Source organism: Erpetoichthys calabaricus, chromosome 1, assembly GCF_900747795.2.
Source record: "Erpetoichthys calabaricus chromosome 1, fErpCal1.3, whole genome shotgun sequence".
Taxonomy (NCBI): domain Eukaryota; kingdom Metazoa; phylum Chordata; class Cladistia; order Polypteriformes; family Polypteridae; genus Erpetoichthys; species Erpetoichthys calabaricus.
This window is the reverse complement of record NC_041394.2, coordinates 108,693,484-108,711,783: the sequence shown is the minus strand read 5'-3', so window position 1 is coordinate 108,711,783 and position 18,300 is coordinate 108,693,484. Positions and strand designations below refer to the sequence as shown.

At 37.2% G+C, this 18,300-nt stretch overlaps 2 protein-coding genes across 2 annotated transcripts in view; one reads left to right on the top strand and one right to left on the bottom strand.

The window, feature by feature from the left end:
* The window catches only part of slc13a4 (solute carrier family 13 member 4), a 100,030-nt gene extending 93,616 nt beyond the window's left edge, over positions 1-6,414 (top strand). The window contains exons 14-16 of the mRNA XM_028805141.2: positions 4,230-4,391; positions 5,626-5,763; positions 5,918-6,414. Coding sequence (XP_028660974.1) covers positions 4,230-4,391; positions 5,626-5,763; positions 5,918-6,055 — 438 coding nt within the window. The 3' untranslated portion in view covers positions 6,056-6,414. The remainder of the gene's footprint in view (positions 1-4,229; positions 4,392-5,625; positions 5,764-5,917) is intronic.
* Positions 6,415-7,056: 642 nt separating this feature from the next.
* LOC114654545 (cytochrome c oxidase assembly factor 6 homolog) lies at positions 7,057-16,780 on the bottom strand. Its single transcript, XM_028805161.2, has 3 exons — positions 16,643-16,780; positions 9,324-9,488; positions 7,057-7,619 (listed from the first exon to the last, which is right to left on the bottom strand). Exons 2-3 carry the CDS (start codon positions 9,465-9,467, stop codon positions 7,524-7,526), a joined length of 240 nt encoding a protein of 79 aa, XP_028660994.1. The 5' UTR covers positions 9,468-9,488; positions 16,643-16,780; the 3' UTR covers positions 7,057-7,523.
* Between the last annotated feature and the right edge of the window lie 1,520 nt (positions 16,781-18,300).

Below are 18,300 nucleotides of genomic sequence, written 5' to 3'. Positions count from 1 at the left end.
TGCTCCTCTGTCTGGAGATGATACTGTTCAATGAATGCAGTGGATTCTCCATGATTGACAGGAGCCTGCTCAGCGCCCGTCGCTCTGCCACAGATGTCAAACTGTCCAGCTCCGTGCCTACAATAGAGCCTGCCTTCCTCACCAGTTTTTCCAGGCGTGAGGCATCCCTCTTCTTTATACTGCATCCCCAGCACACCACTGCGTAGAAGAGGGTGCTCACCACAACCGTCTGATACATCTGTAGCATCTTATTGCAGATGTTGAAGGACACCAGCCTTCTAAGGAAGTATAGTCGGCTCTGTCCTCTCTTGCACAGAGCATCAGTATTGGCAGTCCAGTCCAGTTTATCATCCAACTGCACTCCCAGGTATTTATAGGTCTGCACCCTCTGCACACAGTCACCTCTGATGATCACGGGGTCCGTGAGGGGCCTTGGCCTCCTAAAATCCACCACGAGCTCTTTGGTTTTGCTAGTGTTCAGGTGTAGGTGGTTTGAGTCGCACCATTTAACAAAGTCCTTGATTAGATTCCTATACTCCTCCTCCTGCCCACTCCTGATGCAGCCCATGACAGCAGTGTCATCAGAAAACCTTTGCACATGGCAGGACTCGAGAGTTGTATTGAAAGTCCGATGTATATATGCTGAACAGGACTGGAGAAAGCACAGTCCCCTGCGGCGCTCTTGTGCTGCTGACCACAATGTCAGACCTGCAGCTCCCGAGACGCACATACTGAGGTCTGTCTGTAAGATAGTCCACGATCCATGCCATCAGGTATATATGGAATGCATGGACCCATATATAAAGCTTAAGCGTTAATTTAACACTGGATATTTTTTTGTATTGATAGCTAACTAAGCAATTTATCCAACTGTAGACCATCTATTTACTCTAACATGCTAATCCAGGGCAGGATCACAAAGTAGCTGGAGCCTATCCCAGCAAGCATATGCCATACGTCTGGAACAACACCTCAAAAAGTGAACACAGGCACTCACTACGGTAAGTTTAGCAATGGCAGTTCACCTAACCTGCATGTCTTTGGACTGTGGGTAGAAACTGGAGCATCTGGAGGGAATCAACATGAGCACAGGGAGAACATGCAGACTTTACACAGGGGAAAACCCTGGTCTCCAATCTGCAAGGCAGCAGTGCTAACACTATCCCACTGTGCTGCCCTACAACTGCAGTATAACTATAATTTGGAGTCCACATACTTACATACATACAATGTTTAGAATAATTAATAATTTAACCTCAGTTTTTTATGTAATGGTTAATGGTCAACCGTTTGTTAGTCATTAGTTATTCATTCCTGATATCTTTATAATCAGGAATTATTTAAAAGCACTTCAGTTTATATTTGTCAGTTCAATAAATTGTTTGATATTATTGATGGCAAAGAGATACAGATTATTATCAATAATTTGTAGCAATTTAAATTATGTCCATCTGTCATATCTAAATACTAGCAACTTCTTCGAAGCTGTAAAGATATCATTCCTCTAAAACAACAATAGTGGATATATTGTTCTAAACAGGACAGAAGAATAAGTGACTGCTTTTTGGAGTTCAACAATTAATTAAGGTAGCGCTGCTGCCTCGCAGTAAGGAGACCTGGGTTCGCTTCCGGGGTCCTGCCTGCGTGGAGTTTGCATGTTCTCCCTGTGTCTGCGTGGGTTTCCTCTGGGTGCTCCGGTTTCCTCCCATAGTCCAAAGACATGCAGGTTAGGTGCATTGGCGATCCTAAATTGTCCCTAGTGTGTGTGTGTGTGCCCTGCCCGGGATTTGTTCCTGCCTTGTAACGTATGTTGGCTGGGGTTGGCTCCGGCAGACCCCCGTGACCCTGTGTTAGGATATAGCAGGTTGGAAAATGACTGACTGACGATTAATTAATGGACAAATTCTGCTGACCTCCATTTATGTTAATCAGTTTCAAAACACTTATTTCCAAATCTGTGTCTTTATGTGTACTCATTGTGTAATTAGTGATTTGTAACATTTGTTTCTGTATTTTACCTGAGAACTTATCACAGTGCTCTGTGGCTGCACTCAGTGAAGAGAGCTATGCAAAAATAAACTGAACTACTATACCATTTCTAAGCCTTTTCTCAGCAAGCAAGGGGAGATTAAACTGAATTAAATGGAATGGAATTTCATTCCCAAAACAGTTGATTTTAATTTTGGAAACTCCTCCAGCATAATCATAGCTAACAGGTTACGTTTAAGCAAGCAGATTTCTAGTTTATAGAGGTATAAGTACAAAAGCAGTTATTTCTGACTTTTACCACACTTCAAAAACTCCAATTTTAACTTAACACTTAGTGTATAGGAGTACACTCCTTCCAAATACATAATCTCAAGGGTTAATTTGACACTATAAGATTGAATTTAATGTGGATGATTTTTATTCTGTGCAGGTAAGGTTCCATTAAAAGCAATTTTTTTCATTGTTTCTTATAATTTTGTGTTTTTTGGCATCTGTGAAACAGCTCAAGTAGTATCTAAAAGTCCAGGCATTTTATATACAGTGGTGTGAAAAACTATTTGCCCCCTTCCTGATTTCTTATTCTTTTGCATGTTTGTCACACAAAATGTTTCTGATCATCAAACACATTTAACCATTAGTCAAACATAACACAAGTAAACACAAAATGCAGTTTGTAAATGGTGGTTTTTATTATTTAGGGAGAAAAAAAATCCAAACCTACATGGCCCTGTGTGAAAAAGTAATTGCCCCCTGAACCTAATAACTGGTTGGGCCACCCTTAGCAGCAATAACTGCAATCAAGCGTTTGCGATAACTTGCAATGAGTCTTTTACAGTGCTCTGGAGGAATTTTGGCCCACTCATCTTTGCAAAATTGTTGTAATTCAGCTTTATTTGAGGGTTTTCTAGCATGAACCGCCTTTTTAAGGTCATGCCAGAGCATCTCAATTGGATTCAGGTCAGGACTTTGACTAGGCCACTCCAAAGTCTTCATTTTGTTTTTCTTCGGCCATTCAGAGGTGGATTTGCTGGTGTGTTTTGGGTCATTGTCCTGTTGCAGCACCCAAGATCGCTTCAGCTTGAGTTGACGAACAGATGGCCGGACATTCTCCTTCAGGATTTTTTGGTAGACAGTAGAATTCATGGTTCCATCTATCACAGCAAGCCTTCCAGGTCCTGAAGCAGCAAAACAACCCCAGACCATCACACTACCACCACCATATTTTACTGTTGGTATGATGTTCTTTTTCTGAAATGCTGTGTTCCTTTTACGCCAGATGTAACGGGACATTTGCCTTCCAAAAAGTTCAACTTTTGTCTCATCAGTCCACAAGGTATTTTCCCAAAAGTCTTGGCAATCATTGAGATGTTTCTTAGCAAAATTGAGACGAGCCCTAATGTTCTTTTTGCTTAACAGTGGTTTGCGTCTTGGACATCTGCCATGCAGGCCGTTTTTGCCCAGTCTCTTTCTTATGGTGGAGTCGTGAACACTGACCTTAATTGAGGCAAGTGAGGCCTGCAGTTCTTTAGACGTTGTCCTGGGGTCTTTTGTGACCTCTCGGATGAGTCGTCTCTGCGCTCTTGGGGTAATTTTGGTCGGCCGGCCACTCCTGGGAAGGTTCACCACTGCTCCATGTTTTTGCCATTTGTGGATAATGGCTCTCACTGTGGTTCGCTGGAGTCCCAAAGCTTTAGAACTGGCTTTATAACCTTTACCAGACTGATAGATCTCAATTACTTCTGTTCTCATTTGTTCCTGAATTTCTTTGGATCTTGGCATGATGTCTAGCTTTTGAGGTGCTTTTGGTCTACTTCTCTGTGTCAGGCAGCTCCTATTTAAGTGATTTCTTGATTGAAACAGGTGTGGCAGTAATCAGGCCTGGGGGTGGCTACGGAAATTGAACTCAGGTGTGATACACCACAGTTAGGTTATTTTTTAACAAGGGGGCAATTACTTTTTCACACAGGGCCATGTAGGTTTGGATTTTTTTTCTCCCTAAATAATAAACACCATCATTTAAAAACTGCATTTTGTGTTTACTTGTGTTATATTTGACTAATGGTTAAATGTGTTTGATGATCAGAAACATTTTGTGTGACAAACATGCAAAAGAATAAGAAATCAGGAAGGGGGCAAATAGTTTTTCACACCACTGTACAACATAAATCTTTAGTTCACTCCACTCAGTGTTGTGTCAAATAAATACATCGAATTGCACGCTTTTTTGTCATTTCTTGCAGGTGTCGGGTTTATCAGTCTGGATCGGAAAGCAAATGGAACCAATGACAGATCTTCCTCCTTGGACTGTCACTCTCTTAGCTTGTCTCCTTGTATCAGCAGTGACTGAGTTTGCCAGTAATCCAGCCACTATCACGGTCTTCTTGCCAATTCTTTCCACGCTGGTGAGGGCAAGAACATTTGCTGTGGCTAATCGTGTATTTGTTAATTTTGATTAACTTGTTAGATCAATTTTTGATAAGGAAGTGTATGGGTTACTGTGTGTGTATGTGTAAGTATGCCTTGTGATGGAATGGTCCCTTTTCCAGAATTTTGTTTTTTCTGCGCTGTCTGTTTGGTACTAGAGGCTGGAAACATAGCGCTTCTTGCTGCTGCTGCCCTTCTAATCTCCATTTTAAAGTATTATTTTATCTTTGTAAATAAACCTTGAATTTTTCTCAGAATGGTGTATACTCATACAGATACTGTAAGTGATTCTGTTATCTTTTCAAATGTTATAATCAGATGGATAAATACCAGAGACCGTTCTCTTTGGAGTATTTATTTCAAACATTCAGTGCTTCAAATTAATCATTAGTAATGCATTTGTAACAAAAAAATCTAAGACATTTTAACAAGATTTTGGGGTAAATCATTAAATGCTAGAATATTTACTAGTATTATATATATATATATATATATATATATATATATATATATACACTAGTATATTTACTAATATTTATTTGAATTTGATAACTTTTTAAGGTAATACCAAAAGCAAGTAGTATTGCTAATTCACACACAGCTGGGACAGATACTTAATATGCTATTGGCTGACTCGTAGAATCTTATGGCTAAGATGGAACAAACATTTTATACTGTGGTTTACAAAGCAATTTAAAATTAAAAGAAATTATTATTAAAAGGTACCGTCATTTTTAACACTTTATCATTGGCCTTGAAGAATAATGGAGATGGTTTGGATGTTTCTGGTCATCACATTGGTTTATAGTTTTCATTTCTTACCAGGAGATTTTTCCATCTACAAAACACATACAGCCTGTATTTTTTAGTTTCCATCTGTACAAAGGTTAAGGTTTGAACCACTGTACCAAAACCAGAACTGGATCTGCAGTTTAGGTTAAACTATTAGACAGAGATCCTGCCATACTAGGCATAGGTCTTGCCTGGGAATCTGAGGAGTGTGATCCCTCAATACCTGGAATTCAAAAGAATGTCCCTAATTTAAAAAAGAGTGACAAAAACCAGCCAGTCAATCCAAAGGAATTTGACAAACCAATTGAAAACACCACACCATATCCCATGAATCCAGTAATACATAACAGAAGTTTGATTATATTGGTCTTGAGAAATTAATGACCTTTTTAATTTGACACTATTTATTTCTTCCCACAGTCTGAAACACTGCAGATTAACCCACTGTATACTCTGATCCCAGCAACCATGTGTGTTTCTTTTGGTGTGATGCTTCCTGTGGGAAATCCTCCCAATGCAATTGTCTTCAGTTACAAGCACCTTCAAATTAGTGACATGGTAGGGCTGGAGTTTTTTTTTTTGTTTTTTTAAATTTTTATAAACAATCAAATTACTTTTACAAGAACAATATATCACAGACTTGTAAAGATTGTTGAGTTCATAACTCTTTATGCCTTACTGTCTGGATTTCTGATTTTTGCTTTTTCTATAGGTTAAAGCTGGCTTTGGAGTAAATTTGATAGGAGTAGTGGTAGTCATGCTTGCGATCATGACCTGGGGCGAGCCTTTGTTCCAACTCTCGGAGTTTCCAGACTGGGCAATGACACTGAATGCAACAGACAGCTCGTGACTAAAATGAATGTGAACAGTCAAACATTCTGAAAAAGATTAAACTGTGCCTGCCAAAAGAAGGACAAACGACAGCTTCTTCACCAAATAATGCAGCAATCAACACTACAAATGATGTAACTTTAAGATGATAAAAAAAAAACAAAATCACCAAACACTGTAAAGAGCTCTGGAGACTGTGGGTCTGAAATTCTGACAGCAAAAGTGTCAGTAAGGTGAAATGAGGGATTTATGTACAATCAAAGGCTATGGCTTATTATTATTATGAGTTTAACAAATGTTATTGTTCTTACCTCCTTATCACTCAGATTAGTCTGTATATTCCCAGAACAATAAATGACTGTTGTATTTATTTATAAACTTGAGCTCCTGCTCATTTACTTAATATACAAACAGCTGGTTTTTGTGCCTAGTCTTCATAAATATAAAATATGGTGCTGTAGGAACACAGTGAATTTTGAAGAATTTAGCAACAGGTGTAACTCATTTTGCATTTGTTGTCATTATTAAAAGTGTTTCTAAAACAGACTTTTCCATATGCAAAATACATCCTTTGAACAGATATTTCTATTATTTTCTGGGGTTTTTATAGCAATTTATTTTTCCCATTTGCAGTTTGAAAGGTAAAATAAGGTGTCTAGACATTTATTATGAAGGAGAGGTGTATTTACTCAGAATCCCATTGCAATACAAAGTAACACAGATAGACCTGAAATAGTAAATACAATTTGTTTTCATTCAAATCCTAGAACAGGTTGAAACCTGTATATGCATAATACACATGCTAATTGAAAAGAATATGATCATACAGCCTTGCTGTTAAGCACTTCATGACTAATCCACCATGAGACCATTATCACTATGTAATATGCAGCAGTGAAAAAAATATTGTTCATACAACAATTTTAAATTTCAATAATGTGACAAGCTTCTCCAATCACCAAAAGCAAAAACATATTCCTATATGTTCAGTGTTTCTGTTTACTGTAATATAGAAAAATATTTATTAAAGGTAAATAATAAAATGCAGGGCCCACATATTTTATAAACTATTAAAAACATTATTTGCATATTTAACATAGTAATAATAATAGTACTCTTTCTTGTAGATATGCCACTTTAACTCATAACACTTAAATATTACATAGCTTTCAAGTTAGACAATTAATCCAAATAAAAACTGTACATATTTCTATGGGTTTTCTCTTGGAAAATCCTTTAATCGTTGAATTATCATACATTTAATTTAAGCCAAAAAATGCCTAAATATGTTACACCAAAAACCAAATGTCTTTGAAACTGCCTCCTACAGTGAACTGTTTCCAGTTCTCCTCCTTACTTTCTTAACCATGATACATCACAGATAAAACTGGATGTCACAATAACTGAAGCAGCATCTTTGGGGCAGGAACTATCCAACTGCAAATTATTAACAAAGTCATTTTTATCTTCAGTGATGGTTGCTTTCACTATGATTTCTGTGGCTCTTTCAATGGTTCAAATCCTTCAGCCTCCATCTTCTCTTTGTATTTTATATAGTCTCTTCTTCTATCAAAGTATTTTACCTGTGTATAAACAAGGACACATTTTCAGTACAAGTGATATAACCTAACTTGTATTTATACTTGTAAATATTCATATTTCCGTTTTTAAGAAAGAAAAAGCAAATGAATACATTAGGTTATATTTGCTTTTTTGGGTAATCCGCAGCCTACCAGTTTGAAACAGGTAACAGCAATATGATTTTAAACATTTCTGTATGAAAACAAGCACCATGCTGCAGTGGTCTACAGCAGATTAGTACAAATGTTCTATATTTTACAGATTTGCTTCAGATTAATTTCTTGCTATGACTAATGTGTTTGTTTCTAAATAAAGAATATCTGGCTGAGACATACACTGTAACAGTGAAGCATGTGCTCATCGCCAAAATTAGTATCTAAGGTTCAATTCTATAATTAACAAAAATAAAATCTCCCATGCACTGTGATTCTGTGCTAGCATCTTCATTTCAGAAGACTAAAGAACTGGTAGTGGAATTAACAATTTATTTTAAGAAGCAATTTGCAGCTAAATCTTAAATGTGGATCAGCATATGAATTTTTGAATAGTGTAAATTAATTTGATCTATATTTATTACAAAATAAAGTGTAGATAATCTTTCAACAATATATTACTGATAGTTTGGAATTCTGAATGTTTTATAATCTATTTAATTTGAAATGTTATATTATGGAATGCTAACTTACAGAAAGGTTTATATTATGGAAAATTTTCTACTGGAATTGTAGATTAGTTGAAAAAATAAAACATTAAACATGCTAAAATATGGTGTCAATTAAATAATGTTTTCAATCAAACCAGGCCCACTACCTGCTCATTGCATGCTCTGTCATTCAAAACTTGGATGTTTACAAATGTAATCTTAATGTTCATTATACCTTAATCTTAATCTTCAATGTGTTTTAAAAAGTTGCCTCTGTATTTAACAAAACATTCTCTTCAAAGTTCATCTTATGTGCAATGAACAGTATAATTCCTGGCCAAAACCAATTAATTGCTGGTCAGTCAGCATCTGTCTCTTAATAATCTCGATTATTCTTTTAGCCTGGTCATTGATTAGACCCCAGCATGAATGTGCCCACTGTTTGCTATGACAACAGTGGAAAGTTTCTTGGACTGCTTGATGGGAATGACTGTCTTTATGGTGAACATCCCAAACACATGTCTTTCAGCTTAAAAATATTGTTGAATTAACCACTTCCAGAAATAATCCTGCTGGGGAGTGCTTGGGACATTGGGAGCATATGACCGGGTATCTGATATATGGATTATGCGACTTAAGTAAACAGATTTTTTTTCATAGACACTTTGATATTGTTTGCTATTTCTTAAGTGCTGTTACCCACAAAAGCCTGTTATGTTAAAAACTGTGTTATCTGTTTTTTTGTGAAAAGAAAAAAAAATTGCTGCTATCACTACAAACAAACGGGGTAAGTAACAGATAAAAATATATAGAATTTTTGGGTGGAGTATTCTCTTAGGATAGCTTTACAAATAGCACCACTAGCATGGGTAGGCACAAATGTCTATCTAATATGCTTAGAATCAACAAAATATCCAACTACCCAATATGTTTAAAAAGAATACCATGAAACAGAATTAATTTGGATTCCCTGTTTTTAATTAGAATACTGAAAATTTAACCTAATTGGCAGATACATGTTTTGCATCAGGATATCCTTCCATAAATGCATGTTGACACCTACCCACTGTGCTGGACAGTTGCTCTCAAACTGCTTCCTTAGTTGCTGGCAGCTACCTGCATTCCCTTGGTTTTCATCCAGACAGTGCCAAAATTCATCTCTTGCTCCCCAGCATGCACGCCTCTGTCCTGCCGATGGAGCAGACATTGCAGGTTTGCTGTATTCTCACTATAAATACATCAAAAATCTAATTATTGCAATAACATGTTAGATCCAGATGGCATGGTGGCACAGTGGTCACCAATGCTGCCTCATAAACACACTCCTGAATGCCTTCAGTGTGGAGTCTTCATACTCTTCCCAGGTGTGCATGGAGTATGCTCCAGGTATCACAGTTCCAACACACCCCAAAGACTGGTGACTTATGAGCGAGTGTGACAGTAGTATACTATGATGGAATAGCACCCAATCCAGAGTGAAATCATGTATGCAAAAAACCCATGTGAATTATGAAATCTTATTAGTTCTGCAGTGTTGGCTGGGACACTGACATTTAACCATGGTACTTTGGACTATTTAGTAAATGAGCTATGGAGAATGCAATAAATTAGGGTATCCATATCCTAAGTAGGCAAACCACATGATACACAGATATGCAGCTGGCAATCAAACGCCATACCAACTTGTACTTTTGAACCAGTATTGGGGGAACCGCTACTTTTTATGACAGAAATGCACTTTTATAACTTGCTCACTTGCTGTAGTAGTGGTGATTCTCACTTCAACAGCTATGAAACGTTCACCTGAATTTTTACAATCGGGGCATTTTCATTGTTCTGCTTGAGTGTTCTTATCAGCACAGATCTTTTTTTCTTTTCGTTTTTCCAACTGAGGTTAGGCTAACTAATAATGTAATTTCATGAGCTGAAATTTTAAACTGTTTTGTTTACAGTAATTGTGTGCCAAGAACCATCTGGCCATCCTGCCACAGAACAGCAGTAGTCCGTTAAGAGCACACTAGACAGAAGCATGTCTTTTTGAGGGTAAAGCATGCTAACAATGACCTTATTCAGGAATTGTATTTGAGTATATTTTCTCATAAATTCTGTAATGTGCACTGCATTATTTATGAGACCCCTCCACACACACACACATATATTTTGATTTGTAACTTCCAATGTGTCCAAAGGTTTAATTAGGAGTCTCAGACCCCTCCCATGTATACTGTATACCTTGGATGAATCTTACTTTCCTTTCAGAGCTGTAATGATAGGCTCTCAGCCCTCATGACTCTAAACTGGCCCAAACAGGTTTGAGCAGAAATGGTGGGCTAGTACAGTATAGTTGTCCATCAAGGCCTCTTTCCATTACAAAATCTTAATGGAAAAGGCTATCCTCAAAATTTGACAATGGCCTAACATTCACGTTATGGATGTACCTCGTGCATACAACAAATAGTGTTGAAGGGATACCTTCCTATTTGCCTCTACAATGACTGTCTAGGAGATTTCTGCTATCTAATTCTGTTTAACATCAGACAGGAGATGCTCTGTCACATCTGATCTGAGAGAATACCCACCTACAATGCATTCTTTTAATGTCAGGTCAGCAGACTTATAGCAGTCTTCAGGCTCTCTCTTTTTTTGTAAAAGTAAGTTTTTATTTATTACAAACTACAATCCAGAACAATACTATTTTATCATATAACAAACACAGTCATTTTCCATTTCCATCTCTTAACCGAAACCCTCATCCCTCCATAACATTGGACCAAACATCCATACTATTAACATATGTTTTGGTTTAAAATCAATTCCCATTAAAGCCTTATTCTCCATTCCCCAATATCCACAAGCCCTTCCATCTCTCCTTGGCAGAAGCAAAACCCCACTTCTCAATTTACATACTATTAAAATGCATATGGAGGGAGTAGTTGGTAAGCTACCTTAGGTGCGCTTGATCTTTACTTAATGCTACAATTATGAGCCTCTGAATGACAGTTTTGTCTCAAGGCTGTAAGTGCTATTGAGGACTTTGTCTTTACTTATATTTCAAACCAAGCAAATAGATTTGCAGGGCCAGACGTGAACAAGAAGACACATCTGGGGACAACATGAGAAAATCACGTTAGTGGATAGCAATGAAATCCACTGCTGAAAAGGCTATGTTCCAGGTGGTTGTTTATAAAATCCCACTCCCAATTTCCTGTGGTCTGTGCACTGTAAACACTTGGGGTACAGCCGAAAACACAAGCGAAGCAACATCTTGATGACTCCCAAAATGTATTAAATTTGTTACGGCACCATTAACATTTCAAACTGGATGTCTTAAGAGTAACGTCTGATTCAGTGCAGTGGTCTAGATATATTTTGCTGGGGCATGTTTGGCAATTTACTAGGAGACAATAATGTTAACTTACTTTAGTTATTTGTTTAGACGTGCACTCAGAAACTGAATGCTGTACAACCTCATCCATGGTTCTGCTAGTATTACAGATATTAGACACATTTACTGTTTTGACTAAGAAATCTGCAATTCCTATCTCTCTACATTATCAACAGCATAAAGACTTTGCCTAATGGGAGTTTTCTTCACCTTCCTTTGACTGGGGATGACAGCACACCATTCAGCTTTAATTCACATTACAAAAGTATACCTTTTCATGGATATTGCTGACAATTCTTTCAACATCACATATACTCCAACTGTATTATAACCGTAAATAATGAATTGTTCACTTTTAGCACTAGCCTAGTGATGTTTTTGATAATGGTTAGTGAACACCACTGAGTTTATCAAAATCATGAAAATGTTCTGAAACTTTCCAAAACTCTACAAGATGCATTGAAGTCAGTGGAGAGAAGGAACTGAAATACTTTTAGTGGATTTTAATGGTGCAATGGTCTTTTAAAAGTCCTTGACAGATAGGGAAGCAACTGCCAACTACACTGGACCAATTATTGTGGCCAAAAATGTGGCTGAGCTGTGAGGCATGACACCATGCCTCTAGGAACAAAAGACACAGATGGAACAATAGCTAAAAACAAAATATAGCAAATGGAGCAAACTAGCAGTAAGTACAAAAGAAATTATCATTGCACTCACAGAGTTCCAATCTTCATGGCACTGACTGGATGCCACACATGTATCCATGCAGGTGGAATAACTTTTTTGTTTCTGATCTATCTGTACAGATGCTTTGCACTTTTTTCTTCCATCAAGAATATAAAAATGTGTTGTAAATTGTAATCTTTCATTATGTTTTTTAACAGGGTCTTGTGTTTTCTGACTCTGGGAGGTTTGTTTTTACAGCCTCTGCCCTGTGTGGCTATGCATTTGGCTTGTGCCTGTCTCCTTTGTATGGAGCTGATGTGTGATAGGCAGGAGGCCAAGCTCTGGCCGCTTGGACTCAAAGACCAATTTGTACTGCTATGTTCTGGAATTTATCTGAGATTCTAAGTACCGGCAGAGCCTGTGATACAAGAGATCAGGAAGTATACACCAGGGGCTATTCCTGTCAGCACCTGATCTGCAAAACATAGTGAGGAGTGCAGCATGCTTAACACAGCAGAGAAGAGACAACATATACAGTAATCCCTCCTCTATCGCGGGGGTTGTGTTCCAGACCTCCCCCATTGAAAGGTGAAAATCCGCGAAGTAGAAACCATATGTTTATATGGTTATTTTTATATTGTCATGCTTGGGTCACAGATTTGCACAGAAACACAGGAGGTTGTAGAGAGACAGGAACTTTATTCAAACACTGCAAACAAACATTTGTCTCTTTTTCAAAAGTTTAAACTGTGCTCCATAACAAGACAGAGATGACAGTTCCGTCTCACAATTAAAAGAATGCAAACATATCTTCCTCTTCAAAGGAGTGCGCGTCAGGAGCAGATAATGTCAGAGAGATAGACAGAAAAAAGCAAACAATCAGAAATCAATAGGGCTGTTTGGCTTTTAAGTATGTGAAGCACCACCGGACATTTAAGCCCAGCAAGGAAGAGAGCAATGTGAAGGTAATCTTTCAGTGTTTTTTGAGGAGTGGCCGTATCTTCTAGGGGTACGAACAGCCCCTGTGCTCACAATATATTTGAGGAGTTTTATTTAATACGTAATACATGCTCTGATTGGGTAGCTTCTCAGCCATCTGCCAATAGCGTCCCTTGTATGAAATCAACTGGGCAAACCAACTGAGGAAGCATGTACCAGAAATTAAAAGACCCATCGTCCGCAGAAATCCGCGAACCAGCAAAAAATCTGCGATATATATTTAAATATGCTTACATATAAAATCCGCGAAAGACGAAGCGCGATATAGCGAGGGATTACTGTAATGGATCTATGCAGAGCAAAGACATTTTTTTATAATATTCTCATTATGGGTAGCGTACCCCGCAAATGATAAAAGAGTTTATAAATGCATGTGGGACACAACTCGGGCAAGAGAACTGATAAAATTGTGATGTCACACTTGCACGAAGTAGATCGGACAGCAATGTAAAATGTGAGGTGAAGTATGCTTACAGTATGTACGAGTGAAAGTTCTGTGCTTCAGATGACCTACAGTTCTGTGATGTCACACTGGTCTTCCAAAGCATCATGTGGCACTGGGGGAAAAAAGTTTGTGCAAGCTAGCTGCATAGCGAACGTACGTCACTGGTGAACACAGCCTATTTGCAGCAAAAAATGCTTCAGAAAATTTTGCTGATCAACACTAGCTTTTGATTGTTAAAGAACAGTATGTTTTATAGGATATTTCTCTTTCATCACAAGAGGTTGCATTTATTTTTAACACATGCTCCTAATGTGTTCTCTGCAAACAAGACGCATATTTATATTTTTAACAGAGGTGTTTTTGGGAGACTTTTCAGGCATTGTTATCTATCTATAGTTGTTTTATCCACCATGAATACAGGCTTGGCCACTGACTGGCAAAACAGGTACATTTTTCTATTTAAAATTAAATCTACAACACGTTAAGTTGTGTAGAAAGTGAAGGATTATTTCTGATTTCACTCTCTATTTCCAGTCCTGTAAGACTACCTTTGGCACACACTTTACCATTATGTTGGTAATTAGCCATCTTGTGTCTAAGTGACTTAATATTGTAACACTCCCAATTTAGAATATGGCCATACAAGGAGAAACAAAACAATGTTTCTTCTATGTAAAGGAAACTCTGTTGTATTTTAAATTGAATGACCCAGAACTGCCAAAATAAAGCCCATTAATTACCCTGATATCCCTACTCAGAATACTCAGTATTTCAGAATCACAACATTATCTTACCTTAACCTTTCTCTTTTGAATGTCCAAGTAGCCTAAAATGTTTCCGTCGTGAGAAAAATAACCTTACCATTCATGGCACCAATCCTAATACAAACCATTCCCCCTTACACCATAAAATAAATTTACAGAAACACTAGGGGGTTCCCCCCTGCTCGCTTCACTCGCCAGCCACTTCGCGTCTCTGCCGCTCACGTTGAAGAGGGGGGCTGAACGCACCCCAAGGAGACGCGGTCGCTCCTCTGAAACGGTGATACAATGGGAAACAAATAGTTTTTTTACCTCTTCTTAGCTCGATTATTTGCTGCCGTGCCGCATGATCTGCATCTCGCAATGCACTTTGAACATTTAAATGCCGGTACAGCACCTGTCCTACTCTTTGACTTTTATTTCTGGCCCTGGGAGTGGTTGAATCTTTTGGCACAAAATCCCGTCTCGCGAGATGTGAGTTCTTGATATTTTTTAGTTTATAGTTTAAAAACGGAATAAGAATCTGAAAATCTAACAACATTACATTAAAGTTCGATAAATTCTGAAAAGAATGATACCAAACATATATATGTAGGTTTTAAAATAAGCCTGATGTAAAGTGTGACATAAAAACGTCACTGTTGCACTTTTAGGCTTAGGATTTTTTTTTTATTTATTTATTTATATATATATATATATATATATATATATATATATATATATATATATATATATATATATATATAAATAAATAAAGAGAGAGAGATTATATTTAAACAGAAAATATATTTGACCATGTTACAATATACTGATCGCAAATTTTCTGTCATTGCTTTCTTAGGAGCAGAACTAAAACCAAATATTGTTGGTGCTATATTAAAATCATAAATACATACTACCAAAATTAAGATCTTTGTTGTACTTCTTCACTAATATATATACATTGTACTTTGGGCATAACTGAACAAGGTAAAATATTTGAAAAGTTACAAGACTATGATTAAGATCAGAAAAGGTGCTAATGCTGATTTCTAAAATTCAGCCTATAATAATTCACGCACTCATTCATACCCACATATTCTAGTAAAAGGGAGTTGAGAGTATCTGTCCCAGTAGTATCGGCCACAAAGCAAGTGCCAAATCAGAAGATGCCAGTCAGTGGCAGGACACACTTAATCATTTGCTGGGGTATTGGAGTAGTATCCTCTGGACACACCCACAAAAGTGCCAGGGCCAAGACTTTGGAGCTCTGAGGCAGCAAAACTAATCTTTAAATCACTGTGCTGTCAAACAGCACTCAACAAAGAAGTTAAATGCACTCCTATATCAATGTTTTCTAAAACGATCTGCATGGCTTCTTGAAAATAACTACTTACAACTCTACGCTTTATTTTTAATAAAATATGTGCGATTTAACAAATGCATTTGCATTGCAATTGATATCTGGCCAAGAACCTATTCTGGAAGCAACAGGTGCATGGAAGGAGTGAACACTGCAAAAAATGTCAGTCCATCATAGGGCGCAAGCAGAGGATTATTTTAGGTGCCTCATACGTGTCTAATAACACAATGCAGAAAATCTATTGCTTCTGTTTATGAAAGAAACCAGCGTTAATCTCCTTTTTTTCGTTTATCCTAAACCTAACTTTAATTGTCCTTCCCCCAACATTTAAATCTATAATTTACTGTAATTCAAAAAATATTGTTATCTCATTTCTCAGTCACCTGCGTTTCCCGCTGCCCTATTCCACACCTACCAGCCTCTGAATGATAGTTTTGTGCGTGATGTTGAGAGCCCTGTCTTCTGTTAAATCGCTAAACAGTTCTACGTTTTACTTTAGTTCCTAAGACGCTCTTCACATCATAAATCTTGCCATGCAATGTGATATCACGTGGTTTGTACTTTACATTATGGTATCGTTCACATTAATATAAATGAAATAAGATGGTTTCGAACCTTTATTTACACATCAATGGACATTTCAGACAAAACTATCAAGTTATAGGAAATACACTTGCAAAAATAAGTCGACATACTCAGATTCACTCTCGAAAGGCAACTGCGTTTTCCCCGATTATCAAATCATCACACTTTACTAGACTTCTAAACTGCTGAAACTTACCTGGCTAGCTTCACACAAAGTGAAAGAAAGGTTATCGCTGACAGAACTTTTGCTTCCGGAGTCATTTAAATGGGGGTCACTCAATACCGGAAGCTTTTTGCTACGCGGCGACTTCAACTGAGATGGCACGACGCCCTCTGCCAGACACTTCGAGAAGTGCCAAGCTGCCGCTTCAAGGTAAATGCGCTGCTGTAATTACAGTATTTTAAAACGGCCAGCTAGGTGCTGCAGTTACAGTTTTCGCAGCTGGCTAAGCTCATTTCTTGAAAGCCTGTTATCATTCTCATAGCTCCAGGTACATTTGTCGTATATATTATGGCACAACACCATACTTCGCCAGCAAAAGTAATTTTTTTACCTGAAACTCTTAATTCAATTCGTACTTCAGAATTAAATTATTGCAACAGAGAGTAATTGCACCAAAATGATAAGTTCCTTTCACATTATGTAGAACCATGACGGTAAAAATATTTTGAAGTTTTGTCAGTGTGACAGTGAATTCTGGAAATTGCTCCTTAATCTTAATTCCAAACAATGCTGTTATACTGTACATTATTCCACTCACATTAGATGCCTACTGTTATTGTTCTAGTTATTGTGTATCAAACTAAATACTATTCAGGCATTCGGGCGCTGATTTCAACAGCAGAAGGTTTTGTCCACCACCGTACATGCTTACAGTACTCGTACTCACGAATCCCACTTTTGAGCTAACTTGACAGCAAGTGCCATTGGGTGGTCCAGGATGTAGGACCTTCTTCTTCATTAGAAAGATTCAGGTTTCACCTTAGAACCAATTTTTTACATTAGGAGGCATTACAATAACTCCATGTCACTGCAGTTATTGAAACATGTAATTGACAGAGTTTGACAACTGGATGGGCTTTTGTGCATTTGATGATACACAATGAGAGAATTCTGACATGTTTTTAAGTGTGAAAGTATTTAGCTGAGAAGCAACAAAACTTATGTTGAACACAAAGACAAATACAACTGGTAACAGTTACAATTCTGGACAACTGTACTTGTCATTTTTCTTATGTTCTAAAGTATTTGCAGTTTGTAAAAAATATGGTAAGCGTGGTTCTGTTGTGCACAAATAACTAACATGTTGTTTTGACAACCTAAAGTGTCATTAGGGAGCTGGTCCAAAGCACTTGAGAAAAGCTATACAGTAATTGTAGGTTGAAAATAAGGAAAACTCATGCAAAATTAAGGGCACTCAATACCTTACTGCAGAATTTCACTTTTTCCTTTGGCAGATACACACCAAGGCAAATCAGATGGAACTCCTTTCAATTACAACTTTTTAAAGTATTTTTAGTTGCAGCATTAGATTACAATTGCAACTGTTTATAGAAGCTGAGCACATGTCCTTTATTATCTCCTTATTTGTTTATTTCTACTTCATGATTCAGAGTTCCCCTATCAGTTTATTCAGCACCATTGACGGTATTATTTAACTTTTTTTTAAATTTTCATAAAAAAGTTTTAGACTTGCTGTAACTTTAAATATATAATTGAATTTATTAATATATAAAGACAATTACTGAATAAGCAGCCAATATCTGTGTTTATTGCATTTCCTGCTTTTTTTCTAAATTTACTGGGTTTTTTTTTCCTTTTTTAAATTATGTGGACATATCAAGATTGGTCAG